This window comes from Mustela putorius, unplaced genomic scaffold, assembly GCF_011764305.1.
Source record: "Mustela putorius furo isolate JIRA1106 unplaced genomic scaffold, ASM1176430v1.1 tig00000905_pilon_pilon_pilon, whole genome shotgun sequence".
In the NCBI taxonomy this organism is placed as follows: domain Eukaryota; kingdom Metazoa; phylum Chordata; class Mammalia; order Carnivora; family Mustelidae; genus Mustela; species Mustela putorius.
The window spans coordinates 310,601-325,344 of NW_025421511.1; the positions used below are offsets into that span (position 1 = coordinate 310,601).

The 14,744-nt window shown below is 40.6% G+C and overlaps 1 protein-coding gene across 1 annotated transcript; it reads right to left on the reverse strand.

Moving 5' to 3' along the window:
• Positions 1-884: 884 nt before the first annotated feature.
• LOC123393614 (beta-defensin 130B-like) lies at positions 885-14,088 on the reverse strand. The gene is made up of 3 exons (XM_045086156.1): positions 14,030-14,088; positions 5,004-5,158; positions 885-1,066 (listed from the first exon to the last, which is right to left on the reverse strand). The coding sequence occupies exons 1-3, from the start codon at positions 14,086-14,088 to the stop codon at positions 885-887; spliced, it is 396 nt and encodes a 131-aa protein (XP_044942091.1).
• Between the last annotated feature and the right edge of the window lie 656 nt (positions 14,089-14,744).

The following is a 14,744-nucleotide window of genomic DNA, read 5'->3' on the forward strand; positions in this document are numbered from 1 at the left end:
TGGGACGGATTGGGCTCAGCACCGAGTCTGCCTCAGAGTCTCTCTCCCTCTCGCTCCCGCTCACTCTCTCTTCAAATAAACAAAACAGATAAAATCTTCAAAAAGAAAAGAAAAGGAAAAAAAAACAAAAGCCTTGAATTTTGTTTGTGGGATCATTGTTTCCATCTTTGTGGAGCTCGTGTTGTGTAACATTCCTGACCTCTTGCCCTTGAATTTGCTTAGCCATAAAGTAGAAATGAATCCAGAATTGTAATGATGACGGTGGGAATTGTTCCGGCCAGCAGGTGGGATTATCTGATGGTGAATCCGGAAAGGACTCACTGGGCATGCTGGGTTCTCGGCTCCTCAGCCATGCAGCTCCCCTGCGCAGACCGCCTCCTTGCCGGGCACGGCTCTCCCACCCCCCTCCCGCGGGGCTGCCTGCCGAGGAGGGGTGGCCAGCCTCGGGCCTGCGTATGCCTTGTCCCCGGGGACGGGGCCTGCAGACCACGTGGCTGGGAGACCTTCATCCCCGTCGCTGCGGGACGTCTCTCGTGTTTGTCCAGAGTCCGGTGGTGTGGGAGGTTGATGATCCCCTTGAGGTGGTCAGACACAACTTACTGCTGCCATATCCTTCAGTTTTTACCCATTTAAAGTTTCTGTCTTTGTCATTTTCCAGAAATGTTCTCTAAGTACCCTGACGGTCCGAGATTCCTCTGTCGTGTAGTTGTGTCTTGTAGCTCTTACGAGGCTTGTATGCGCATCAGGAAGAAACTCCCTGGGGACAAGTACGTGGGGATTCGGGACATTTATTTCCCAAGGGAGACACTCAAGGCGGGTTAAAAAGGGCTCTGCAAACTGTATCCAGGTGTTCTGGAGTTCAGAGGGCTTCCAGCTTGTTCCCACTAAGGATATTTTGCTCTGGGAGCCAGGGTTGGGTAGGGAAGGAGCACCCACCACTTCGTACAACACTTTTTCTCATCATTGCATTCAGCAGTGGCACTGTCTGTGGTGGCGCAGCCTCCGTCCTTGGACACCCCTTTCAAAAGGACACACTGTTTCTGCCCGGAAATAACACCAGGCCTTGCTGCACGGAAAGAGAGTTGGCATCATTAAATCACCAGCAGTTTAAGTGACCGTCAGATTATCAGTCACGCACCCAGAGCAGTAAATGTATGGAAGGATGGCCTTGGGATAGAAGGGATGGTGTTTCCTGTATGAAAAGATCGGGCGTTTCAGCAAAAGGGGCACCTTTTGTGGGGAGGAGGGCTAAGAGTGCAGGACATCTTGGAGGGGGCAGGCTGATTTCGAGAAGCTTGGAGAGAGTTGTCCTCATCCGGGGCATTTGCATTTTGTGAAATGTTGGTTCGATTTCTTGTGGCCACCAGAACTGGGGGGGGGGGGGCATCTTTGGTATTTAGGGGGTAAAGCACGAGGTTCCCAGATTTCCTACTTCGTGACCTGTCCTGCCCCAAATGCCGATACCTTCACTGAGAGGCACTATTTGGAAGGAAGGATCCGTCCTTCCATAGCCTTGTCTGTGCCGATCGCCCATCCATGCTGACGGCATCTCTGTCCCAGGGAACGTGTCTGGCACCTCTTACAGAGCCTTTCCCGATCCTATAGCGTCCACCTTAGCTAAGTCTCCATCACAGGACCAGGCAAACAACACACTTTCTGTGTTGTCCAATGCCACTTACCTGTCGATACAGGAAAGAATTTCTCTCAAAAGCTGAAAAGCATTTTTCCTTAAATGTAGCTGTTTTCCTAATTGATTTGGCCACTGAGAAGCATGGGAGCTGAGTGCACCCCGAGGGGGTGGCTCCCTTTAGTCTTGGGGTCCTGCGACTACGTTTCAGGCATAACGAGGCTTCCTCCTTTCCCCTGTGGATCCCGGCGGATGTCACATAAGAGACACGCTCTCTTCACGTCCGTCAATAAGGGTTAGTCCCCTAACCTCCTGTTAGCCCGCCTGCGTCTCCTGCTGTCTTGCTTCCCGTAACATACCAGGCCTGGCTTCTTCGCTGCCTGACTTGTATGTCTTAACTCCTCGTTTGACCCGCTTTGTGCCTCGGAACAGGTTATTTATTTATTTATTTATTTATTTATGGGGTATATTAGATCACCAGAATTATAAGATGGAAAAGTTGGGAATTTTTAATTCTTAATTCTTAACATTTGTTCTTTATGCATTTTCTCTCTTTTCCACACAGTTGCTAGTGGTTTCTCAGGCTTAATTCCATGTGTTTGCCTCAAAAGATGATTCTCCCAAGGTTAGAAAAGAAGGAAGCTTCTGTAAATTTCAAACCCCTTCTGCAGTGGAACCAGCAAGAGAGACTCTGAGGACAGGACAGTTGAAATGATGAAACAGAAGCCAGATGTGTTAAGGCACCTGTCAAGTTTGCAGCCTGTCAGGAATCCATAGATAAGCCTAGTAGGTACTAGTAATTTCTATTACTAGAAATTTATATATAGACTTTACATACTCATATATCAAGTCTGAATGTCTTGCCCTCCTTGTTCTTAAAATGCCCGCCCCGCCCCCCACAGACTTAGCTTTGGTTACAGCTTCTACCTTGGCATAATTCCACGAAGTCCCTGGCACATTTTCTAGTATGAACTAGTGCTAGTTTGTGCCCAACTAGCATGGCGGCCTTCTTGCGGTTCCTGTGCTCTCTTCTCCAACAGCAGCTGGACCGGCATCTTCCTTTGCCAGCAGTGATGACTGCTTCTCAAAAGGGATCCATCAACTAACGCTTATCTTTCTGTTTGGGTCTCAAAAGGCATGCCTCAAGAAAGTCTCTGACATTGCCAACAAGACAATGACTACATGTTAGGGGTACTCGTAGTACTCTGTTCCTGTCCATTGTGCTTATTAAACTTTATAATTATATATTAATTGTGTAATCATTTGACCAGTGTCTGTCTTTCCTTTGTTTCCCACCGTATTCCAGGTGTTTGCGAAAGACCCAGTGTGAGAACAGCAGGAGAGCTCAGTCAGTCTTTGTGGCCATTGAACGCAGTAAGGTACTCTTACCCCACACACATTCTCTCTCCTGTTTCTTCGGAAACCTCTTGGCTTCAGTCTGTTTTAGACTGTCTAGTATCCCCCACTATATTACTTTGGATGCACTATTATATTTGTTAGTATCGAGTCTTGTCATTATTGTATTAACTTCTCTAAGTGTCAGGCCCAGGTTTCCTAGGTTCCTAGGTTTCCTATTTTTACCGGAAATCGTTTCTGGCCTTTGCTTTAGGACAGCCTTTTTCTCAATGTTCTTCTCTTACTACGACAACCATTGCTGTGTCCATTTTCCCACTAGATCAGTGGGTTTGGCTAAAATCTACTTCAAGGAGATCTATTCCTTGTTAACTTTTTTAAAAAAAGACCCAGCTGGTAACGTGGGCTATGACTTGGGGGAGCAGACAGTGATTTATGTCAGGCTGACTTTAGCTCAGACGGTGGAGGGCTAGCATGAGCAAAACCTATTCTCTCATTAACTCTGCAGCCATAATTCTCTTGTGGCAGGTGCTTTCAGAATGGATAGCAGTTTATCTGATTTTAAGGAACACAGATCAGAAGAATCTAAAGATTGGATTAATAGTCCAAAAAGAATGGCAGAACATTTAGCCCATTTGACATGGTTGCCTCAAACAGTGAAGGAAAGAATTTGAAGGTTAGTGAAATAAGATGTTTCATAGACATTGTATCCTCCAAAAGAGGAAACATAGGAATCTGCTTAGATTCCTCAGTATTTAGTTAGGAGATTTTGAGGTAAAAACTCTGAGAGAAATCAGAATTACCATTTTATGGGCATATCTACACCCGTACATTGATGGAACCAAAACTGACCCAGATTAAAGATGGTTCTAGCTGCCTTGTTGCCACACCTGTGTGACCTCAGCAAAATCATATTCTTTATGTAGACCTGGATTCTCTTATCTGTAAAATTAAAGATTTAGCCATTAAATCACCTTCCAATTTTAAGGCATGATGATTGTATGATTTTACATTAGATGTCACTACAAGTGTGTCTCCCTGCAACTGTGTCTTCTTGTGACAGAACTGAGAATCAAATGAGAATTATGTAAACTCCTTCAGTTGGAGACAACTATATGTCAGGTAGATCCCAAGATATCCACAGATTTGGCAAAGATCAAACAAGTGAGTATCATTGATTATATTTAAAAGAATCTTTGAGATGAACCAACAAAGCAAGAGAGTTATCCAGACCTCATCTGTGTTCAGTGACCACAGACATTATTTCGAGAGATGTGAATATCCCGTCATTAACAGTAGGGAGAGGAATTATCAGTTCTCATGAGGATCTGGTTGAAGCAGCCTGAAGATGACCACATTCCCCTTTTCCTTTGAGTCTACATTGTTATATTCAAAGTTCTGAATCATGGGTCCTAAAAATATATATAATTCATATTCTTAAAATGCTTTCTTCATATTTTTTCCGATGCTTAAACTTTTGCCACTGATGCTTTATCCCACTGTTTATGCTTTTTCCAAATTCCCCTGCTCCCTGTTGCTTAAGGGAGCAGTCCTCTCTTGTGGACTTAATGCAGTCCTTTCTTGTGGAGCTCAGTCTTAAGGACCTGACTTCTGCCCTTCACAAATACTCCTCACCAACAGAGTCTACATCACTTCTGTTCACTAGCCAAGCCTGAACCAAGAGCTGCCATTTGCATGTTCCTTTTTGGAGATTGAGAAGATTTGTTTGCTAAGCCTTAAGTCATATGTCACAGCTTCTCTACCTCTATCTTTATTTGAGCCTCACTTTCTAAGCATTGAGCTCTTGGATCTCATTTTCTGTTGATGGAAATCTTTGGTTTTGCAGTTTCGGCCTCATCAGTTCTAAGGGAGAGGATCACGATGGACTTCTGATTCCCTAAGGCTGAGCATTAGGGTCTGAGTTAAAATGGGCACAGTATCATTGAGCATCCCAGTAGACCTCCTAAGAAACCCACAGTTGTTCACTCTCTCCTAAGAAAACTACAATTATCCACCATCTTACCTTTCGGGATTATAGTCATAAAGAGGAAGAGCACAGAAAGAAGGGAATGGAGTCCCAGGGTGGAATGCCCAGTACAAAGGTGAGTGATTGGGGATAGTGGAATGCAGGCCCTTTTGTTTACTTCTGGGGAACTGAGGTTCCTTTGGTCAGTGAAGCTTAACAAGTAAGAAAATAAAACAACCTTCATTGGAATTTCCAAACCCTGGAGTCTCTAAATTTGGTGACAAATTAACCTAATTACAGGAAACTAGATGGTTAACCCTTTACTTTTCCCATGGGATCTCAAATTCCCCAGAGGCCAGTGCCCTTGGCCAGTCATCTTTTGAAGGAGGCCAAGAAGTACGGTCAGGCGAGGTAAAGTCTTTATTACCCAACGTACTCTGACTTGCAAGGGGGCTCTTCCATAATATACTCTTTTCCACAATAAGGTTAAGACAATTGCCTAAGGATTATTTTAAAAATAGAAGAAGAAGTTGCATTTTCAAGTTATTCCTGAAAAAAGAGACTAGTGTCATATGTGTACGACATATGACATTTTTTTTCATTTATTTTTTTTAAGACTTTATGTACTTATTTGACAGAGAGATCACAAGTAGGCAGAGAGGCAGGCAGAGAGAGAAGGCTTCCTGCTGAGCAGAGAGCCCTATGCGGGGCTCGATCCCAGGACCTTGAGATCATGACCCGAGCCGAAGGCAGAGGCTTAACCCACTGAGGCACCCAGATGACCCACAGGTATGATGTTCTTAATAGTACCTGGAAGGTAAATAGGCTTAGGTCACACTGAAAAGTAACATTTTCTCATCTATTACTAATCCTTTCTTTAACTGTCCCACATGACAAGGATGGTGAGATCAGGAGAGTTAAAAGATCAAAGATCAAGAGCACTCTGTTTCTTCAGTACTTTATTGTCCAAAGATCGTATGCACACAGCCTCAGGACACTTCCCAACCTCTCACCTTGCCCCTCCATATCGAATCAGTGTATTGAAAAGTTAAGAACATGCCTTTGGCCAAGAATCAGTTCACCTAAAACCAGATCTTCTAAAGCTAATTTACCTACTGATCAATGGCTTAATGATACATTTGTCTAAATTATTTTTTCATTTATAAACTTTCATATGTGATACCAGCTTTTGGGGGGATATTTTATATACTTTTATATCTTCTATTTTGGCTACTTTTGATCATTTTCATGTTTGTTGTTAATATGTAATTATTTAATTTCTTTTTAATAACTGACCTATAACATGCCGAGGTTGAAGATGTACAGTGAGTGATTTGATGCTGTTATGTGTGGCAGTGTGATTACCACGATAGTGTTAGTTAACATGCCTGTCAGGTCACACAGTTATTATTTCACAGGTCATACAGTTATGATTGTGGTGAAAACAGTTAAGATCGAGTCTCTTTATAACTTCGAAGTTCAAAATACATTGTTACTGACTGTAACCACTATGCTCTGCATTAGATCTCCAGAACATACTTGCTAGATGTGAGTTTGTACCCTTAAATAACATCTCCTCAATTTCCCCAGCCTCCAGTCCCTGGTATCCACCATTTAGTCTGTTGTTGGGTGTTTTGTTTTGGTTCAACTATTTTAGATTGCACATGTAAGTGATATCATATAGTATTTGCCTTTCTCTGACTTAGCTCACTTGGCACAATGCCTTCAAAGTCTATCCATGTTATTGCAAATGGTAGGATTTAATTTTTTCTCATGACTGAATAATAGTTCATTGTATATTTATATACCACATTTTCTTTATTTGTTTACCATTGATGGATACTTAGGTTGCTTCTGTGAATAATACTGCCATAAACATGGGAGTGCATATATCTCTTCAAATTCCTGTTTTTAATTTCCTTTGGATAGATTCCCAGAAGTGGGACTGCTGGATCATATGGTCTTTCTGTTCTTAATCTTCTGAGCAACTCCACTCTCTCTCCATAGTGGCTAAACAATTTTGCATCCTGCTAGCAGTGCACAGGGGTTCCCTTTTCCCCATATCTTCCCAACACTAGTTATCTCTTGTCTTTTTGATGACAGACATTGTCACAGGTGTCACAAATAATCTCTCATTGTGGTTTTGATTTGCATTTCCTGATGATTAATGATGCTCGGAACTTTTCAGGTAGTTGCTGGCCATTTATATGTCTTCTTTGGAAAAATGTCTGTTCACTTTCTCTGCTCATTTTTTCATTTCAATTTGATTGCTTATTTTTTTTTTTGAGTTGAGTGAGTTCTTTATATGTTTATATGCATATGCATATTAATCCCTTATCTGATATATGGTTTGCAAATATTTTCTCCCATTCCATAAGTTGCCTTTTCATTTTCTTGATTATTTCTTTTGCTATGCAGAGCTCTGTAGTTTAATGTGGCCTTGCTTGTTGATTTTTACTTTTGCTGCTTGTTTTTGTGTCATATCCAAAAAAGTCACTGCCAAGGCAAATGTCAAGGAGCTTTTCCCTTGTGTTTTCTTTTAGAAATTTTACAGTAACTACTCTTATTTTTTTTAAGTCCAGTCCATCCTAAGTTAATTTTTGAGTGCTGTAGGATAGGAGTTCAATTTCATTGTTCTCCATACAGCTGTCCAATTTTCCCCATACCATTTGTTGAAGAGACTGTCATTTCCCAGTTGAAAATTCTTGGCTTCCTTCTCATGTACTGGTTGACTGTATTTCCAGGAGTTTATTTCTGAACTCTCTATTCTTTTCCATTGGTCTATGTGTCTGCTTTTCTGCTAAAAGTACTTTATTATTTTTTTGGTTTTGATGCTATTATAAATAGAATCATTTTCTTTTTCAGATTTTTGTTGGTGGTGCGTGGAAATACTACTGATTTTTTTTTCTTTTTTTCTTTTTTTTTCTTTTTAAATTTTTTATTTTTTATAAACATATATTTTTATCCCCAGGGGTACAGGTCTGTGAATCACCAGGTTTACACACTTCACAGCACTCACCAAAGCACATACCCTCTCCAATGTCCATAATCCCACCCCCTTCTCCCAAAACCCCTCCCCCCAGCAACCCTCAGTTTGTTTTGTGAAATTAAGAGTCACTTATGGTTTGTCTCCCTCCCAATCCCATCTGGTTTCATTGATTCTTCTCCTACCCACTTAAGCCCCCATGTTGCATCACCACTTTGTCATATCAGGGAGATCATATGATACTTGTCTTTCTCCGATTGACTTATTTCGCTAAGCATGATACGCTCTAGTTCCATCCATGTTGTTGCAAATGGCAAGATTTCATTTCTTTTGATGGCTGCATAGTATTCCATTGTGTATATATACCACATCTTCTTGATCCATTCATCTGTTGATGGACATCTAGGTTCTTTCCATAGTATGGCTATTGTGGACATTGCTGCTATAAACATTCGGGTGCACGTGCCCCTTTGGATCACTACGTTTGTATCTTTAGGGTAAATACCCAATAGTGCAATTGCTGGGTCATAGGGCAGTTCTATTTTCAACATTTTGAGGAACCTCCATGATGTTTTCCAGAGTGGCTGCACCAGCTTGCATTCCCACCAACAGTGTAGGAGGGCTCCCCTTTCTCCGCATCCTCGCCAGCATCTGTCATTTCCTGACTTACTGATTTTAGCCATTCTGACTGGTGTGAGGTGATATCTCATTGTGGTTTTGATTTGTATTTCCCTGATGCCGAGTGATATGGAGCACTTTTCATGTGTCTGTTGGCCATCTGGATGTCTTCTTTGCAGAAATGTCTGTTCATGTCCTCTGCCCATTTCTTGATTGGATTATTGGTTCTTTGGGTGTTGAGTTTGCTAAGTTATTTATAGATTCTGGACACTAGTCCTTTTTCTGATATGTCGTTTGCAAATATCTTCTCCCATTCTGTCAGTTGTCTTTTGATTTTGTTAACTGTTTCCTTTGCTGTGCAAAAGCTTTTGATCTTGATGAAATCCCAATAGTTCATTTTTTCCCTTGCTTCTCTTGCCTTTGGCGTTGTTCCTAGTAAGATGTTGCTGTGGCAGAGGTCGAAGAGGTTGCTGCCTGTGTTCTTCTCAAGGATTTTGATGGATTCCTTTCGCACATTGAGGTCCTTCATCCATTTTGAGTCTATTTTTGTGTGTGGTGTAAGGAAATGGTCCAATTTCATTTTTGTGCATGTGGCTGTCCAATTTTCCCAGCACCATTTATTGAAGAGGCTGTCTTTTTTCCATTGGACATTCTTTCCTGCTTTGTCGAAGATTAGTTGACTGTAGAGTTGAGGGTCTATTTCTGGGCTCTCTATTCTGTTCCATTGATCTATGTGTCTGTTTTTGTGCCAGTACCATGCTGTCTTGATGATGGATGATGACAGCTTTGTAATAGAGCTTGAAGTCTGGAATTGTGATGCCACCAACTTTGGCTTTCTTTTTCAATATCCCTTTGGCTATTCGAGGTCTTTTCTGGTTCCATATAAATTTTAGAATTATTTGTTCCATTTCTTTGAAAAAGATGGATGGTACTTTGATAGGAATTGCATTAAATGTGTAGATTGCTTTAGGTAGCATAGACATTTTCACAATATTTATTCTTCCAATCCAGGAGCATGGAACATTTTTCCATTTCTTTGTGTCTTCCTCAATTTCTTTCATGAGTACTTTATAGTTTTCTGAGTATAGATTCTGTGTCTCTTTGGTTAGGTTTATTCCTAGGTATCTTATGGTTTTGGATGCAATTGTAAATGGGATTGACTCCTTAATTTCTCTTTCTTCTGTCTTGCTGTTGGTGTAGAGAAATGCAACTGATTTCTGTGCATTGATTTTATATCCTGACACTTTACTGAATTCCTGTATAAGTTCTAGCAGTTTGGGAGTGGAGTCTTTTGGGTTTTCCACATATAGTATCATATCATCTGCGAAGAGTGATAATTTGACTTCTTCTTTGCCGATTTGGATGCCTTTAATTTCCTTTTGTTGTCTGATTGCTGAGGCTAGGACCTCTAGTACGATGTTGAATAGCAGTGGTGATAATGGACATCCCTGCCGTGTTCCTGACCTTAGCGGAAAAGCTTTCAGTTTTTCTCCATTGAGAATGATATTTGCGGTGGGTTTTTCATAGATGGCTTTGATGATATTGAGGTATGTGCCCTCTATCCCTACACTTTGAAGAGTTTTGATCAGGAAGGGATGCAGTACTTTGTCAAATGCTTTTTCAGCATCTATTGAGAGTATCATATGGTTCTTCTTCTTTCTTTTATTGATGTGTTGTATTACATTGACTGATTTGTGGATGTTGAACCAACCTTGCAGCCCTGGAATAAATCCCACTTGGTCGTGGTGAATAATCTTTTTAATGTACTGTTGAATCCTATTGGCTAGTATTTTGTTGAGTATTTTCGCATCTGTGTTCATCAAGGATATTGGTCTATAGCTCTCTTTTTTGGTGGGATCCTTGTCTGGTTTTGGGATCAAGGTGATGCTGGCCTCATAAAATGAGTTTGGAAGTTTTCCTTCCATTTCTATTTTTTGGAACAGTTTCAGGAGAATAGGAATTAGTTCTTCTTTAAATGTTTGGTAGAATTCCCCCGGGAAGCCGTCTGGCCCTGGGCTTTTGTTTGTTTGGAGATTTTTAATGACTGTTTCAATCTCCTTACTGGTTATGGGTCTGTTCAGGCTTTCTATTTCTTCCTGGTTCAGTTGTGGTAGTTTATATGTTTCTAGGAATGCATCCATTTCTTCCAGATTGTCAAATTTATTGGCGTAGAGTTGCTCATAGTATGTTTTTATAATAGTTTGTATTTCTTTGGTGTTAGTTGTGATCTCTCCTCTTTCATTCATGATTTTATTTATTTGGGTCCTTTCTCTTTTCTTTTTGATAAGTCAGGCCAGGGGTTTATCAATTTTATTAATTCTTTCAAAGAACCAGCTCCTAGTTTCGTTGATTTGCTCTATTGTTTTTTTGGTTTCTATTTCATTGATTTCTGCTCTGATCTTTATGATTTCTCTTCTCCTGCTGGGCTTAGGGTTTCTTTCTTGTTCTTTCTCCAGCTCCTTTAGGTGTAGGGTTAGGTTGTGTACCTGAGACCTTTCTTGTTTCTTGCGAAAGGCTTGTACCGCTATATATTTTCCTCTCAGGACTGCCTTTGTTGTGTCCCACAGATTTTGAACCGTTGTATTTTCATTATCATTTGTTTCCATGATTTTTTTCAATTCTTCTTTAATTTCCCGGTTGACCCATTCATTCTTTAGAAGGATGCTGTTTAGTCTCCATGTATTTGGGTTCTTTTCAAACTTCCTTTTGTGGTTGAGTTCTAGCTTTAGAGCATTGTAGTCTGAAAATATGCAGGGAATAATCCCAATCTTTTGATACCGGTTGAGTCCTGATTTAGGACCGAGGATGTGATCTATTCTGGAGAATGTTCCATGTGCACTAGAGAAGAATGTGTATTCTGTTGCTTTGGATGAAATGTTCTGAATATATCTGTGATGTCCATCTGGTCCAGTGTGTCGTTTAAGGCCTTTATTTCCTTGCTGATCTTTTGCTTGGATGATCTGTCCATTTCAGTGAGGGGAGTGTTAAAGTCCCCTACTATTATTGTATTATTGTTGATGTGTTTCTTTGATTTTGTTATTAATTGGTTTATATAGTTGGCTGCTCCCACATTGGGGGCATAGATATTTAAAATTGTTAAATCTTCTTGTTGGACAGACCCTTTGAGTATGATATAGTGTCCTTCCTCATCTCTTATTATAGTCTTTGGCTTAAAATCTAATTGATCTGATATAAGGATGGCCACTCCTGCTTTCTTCTGATGTCCATTAGCATGGTAAATTCTTTTCCACCCCCTCACTTCAAATCTGGAGGTGTCTTCGGGCTTAAAATGAGTTTCTTGGAGGCAACATATAGATGGGTTTTGTTTTTTTATCCATTCTGATACCCTGTGTCTTTTGACAGGGGCATTTAGCCCATTAACATTCAGGGTAACTATTGAGAGATATGAATTTAGTGCCATTGTATTGCCTGTAAGGTGACTGTTACTTTATATGGTCTCTGTTCCTTTCTGATCTACCACTTGTAGGCTCTCTCTTTGCTTAGAGGACCCCTTTCAATATTTCCTGTAGAGCTGGTTTGGTATTTGCAAATTCTTTCAGTTTTTGTTTGTCCTGGAAGCTTTTAATCTCTCCTTCTATTTTCAATGATAGCCTAGCTCGATATAGTATTCTTGGCTGCATGTTTTTCTCATTTAGTGCTCTGAAAATATCATGCCAGCTCTTTCTGGCCTGCCAGGTCTCTGTGGATAAGTCAGCTGCCAATCTAATATTCTTACCATTGTATGTTACAGACTTCTTTTCCCGGGCTGCTTTCAGGATTTTCTCTTTGTCACTGAGACTTGTAAATTTTACTATTAGGTGACGGGGTGTGGGCCTATTCTTATTGATTTTGAGGGGCGTTCTCTGAACCTCCTGAATGTTGATGCTCGTTCCCTTTGCCATATTGGGGAAATTCTCCCCAATAATTCTCCCCAGTATACCTTCTGCTCCCCTCTCTCTTTCTTCTTCTTCTGGAATCCCAATTATTCTAATGTTGTTTCGTCTTATGGTGTCACTTATCTCTCGAATTCTCCCCTCGTGGTCCAGTAGCTGTTTGTCCCTCTTTTGCTCAGCTTCTTTATTCTCTGTCATTTGGTCTTCTATATCACTAATTCTTTCTTCTGCCTCATTTATCCTAGCAGTGAGAGCCTCCATTTTTGATTGCACCTTATTAATAGCTTTTTTGATTTCAACTTGGTTAGATTTTAGTTCTTTTATTTCTCCAGAAAGGGCTTTTATATCTCTCGAGAGAGTTTCTCTAATATCTTCCATGCCTTTTTCGAGCCCGGCTAGAACCTTGAGAATTGTCATTCTGAACTCTAGATCTGACATATTACCAATGTCTGTATTGATTAGGTCCCTAGCCTTCGGTACTGCCTCTTGTTCTTTTTTTTGTGTTGAATTTTTACGTCTTGTCATTTTGTCCAGATAAGTGTATATGAAGGGGCAAGTAAAATACTAAAAGGGTGGCAACAACCCCAGGAATATATGCTTTAACCAAATTAGAAGAGATCCAAAATCGTGAGGGGGGAGAAAGGGGATAAAAAGAGGTTCAAAAAGGAAGAAAGAAAAAAAAAGAAAAGAAAAGAAATAAAAAAAAGAAAACACCTAAGAAAAATATAAAAAAGAAAAAATATATATATTAGATAAACTAGTAAAAAATCGTTAAAAAAAGAAAAAGGTAACAGTTAAAAAAAAAGATTTTACCCGAAGGTGAGAAAAAAAAAAAAAGAAAAAGAAAAAAATTAAATTAACTGCAAGACTAAAAAAAATCACAGGGAGAAAGCCATGAGTTCCGTGCTTGGCTTTCTCCTCCTCTGGAATTCTGCTGCTCTCCTTGGTATTGAAACCGCACTCCTTGGTAGGTGAACTTGGTCTCGGCTGGATTTCTTGTTGATCTTCTGGGGGAGGGGCCTGGTGTAGTGATTCTCAAGTGTCTTTGCCCCAGGCGGAATCGCACCGCCCTTACCCGGGGCTGGGGTGAGTAATCCGCTCGGGTTTGCTTTCAGGAGCTTTTGTTCCCTGAGCGCTTTCCGTAGAGTTCTGGAGGACGGGAATACAAATGGCGGCCTCCTGGTCTCCCGGCCGGAGGAGCCGAGAGCCCAGGCCCGCACTCCTCAGTGCGTCCTCAGAGAACAGCGCCCAGTTACTCCCGTCTGCCTGACCTCCGGCCGCGCTCCGAGCTCACCGAGCCTGCCCGGTTCAAGGTAACACGAGCTGTGAGCTCACTGTCGGCTCTGTCTCTGCAGCCGGCTTTCCCGTTCCAATACCCGCAAGCTCTGCGACACTCAGACACCCCCGATCCTTCTACTACTGATTTTTTAAATGATTTTGTACAGTTTTACTGAATTTGCTAACTAGATCTGACAGTTTTTTGGTAGAGTCCTCAGGATTTTCTGTATATAAAATTATGTTATCTGCAAATAGAAATAATTTTACTCGTTCCTTTCCAATTCTGATTGCCTTTTGTTTTTTCTTACCTGATTGCTCTGGATAGGGCTTCTAGTGTGTGTTGAATATGAATGGAGAAAGTGGGCATCCTCGTCTTGTTCCTGATCTTAGGGGGAAAGCTTACAACCTTTCATCAGGATGATGTTGTCTGTGGTTTTGTCACATATAGCCTTTATTATGTTGAGGTACTTTCTGTCTATACCTAATTTGTTAAGGGATTTTTTTTTTTCATGAACGGATATAAAATTTTGACAAATGCTCTTTCTGCGACTGTTGAGATGAGCATATGATTTTTATCTTTCATTCTACTAATTTGATATGTCATATCTGTTAATTTGCATGTCATGAATCATGCTTGCATCCCAGAGAAAATTCCCATGTGACCATGGTGAATGATCTTTTTAATGTATTGCTGAATTCAATTTGCTAGTATTTTATTGAAAATTTTTATAGCTATCTTCATCAGGGACATTGGCCTATTGACTTCTTTTATTGTAAGGTTATTTTCTGGCTTTGGTATCAGGGTAATGCTGACCTTATCAAATGAGTTCAGGACAGTTCCTTCCTCTTTGATTTTTTGGAAGAGTTCAGAAGGATTGTCATTAATTCTTCTTTAAATATTTGTAAAAGTCCACCAGTGAAAGCATCTGGTTATGGGTTTTCTTCATTTGTTTACTGATTCGGTGTCCTTACAAGTAATTGGTTTGTTGAGATTTTTCTATTTTTTCTTAAGTTAGTCTTGGC

What these genes read in the sequence shown, in the direction of transcription:
- LOC123393614 (XM_045086156.1), bottom strand. Translation starts at nt 14,088, where the DNA reads ATGCCCACTTTCTCCATTCATATTCAACACACACTAGAAGCCCTATCC. An exon ending in GCCCTATCCAGAGCAATCAG is followed by an intron (nt 5,159 to 14,029) that starts GTAAGAAAAAAC and finishes TTACTTGTTAAG; the next exon opens with CTTCACTGACCAAAGGAACC. An exon ending in TATGACTATAATCCCGAAAG is followed by an intron (nt 1,067 to 5,003) that starts GTAAGATGGTGG and finishes CTTTCCGTGCAG; the next exon opens with CAAGGCCTGGTGTTATTTCC.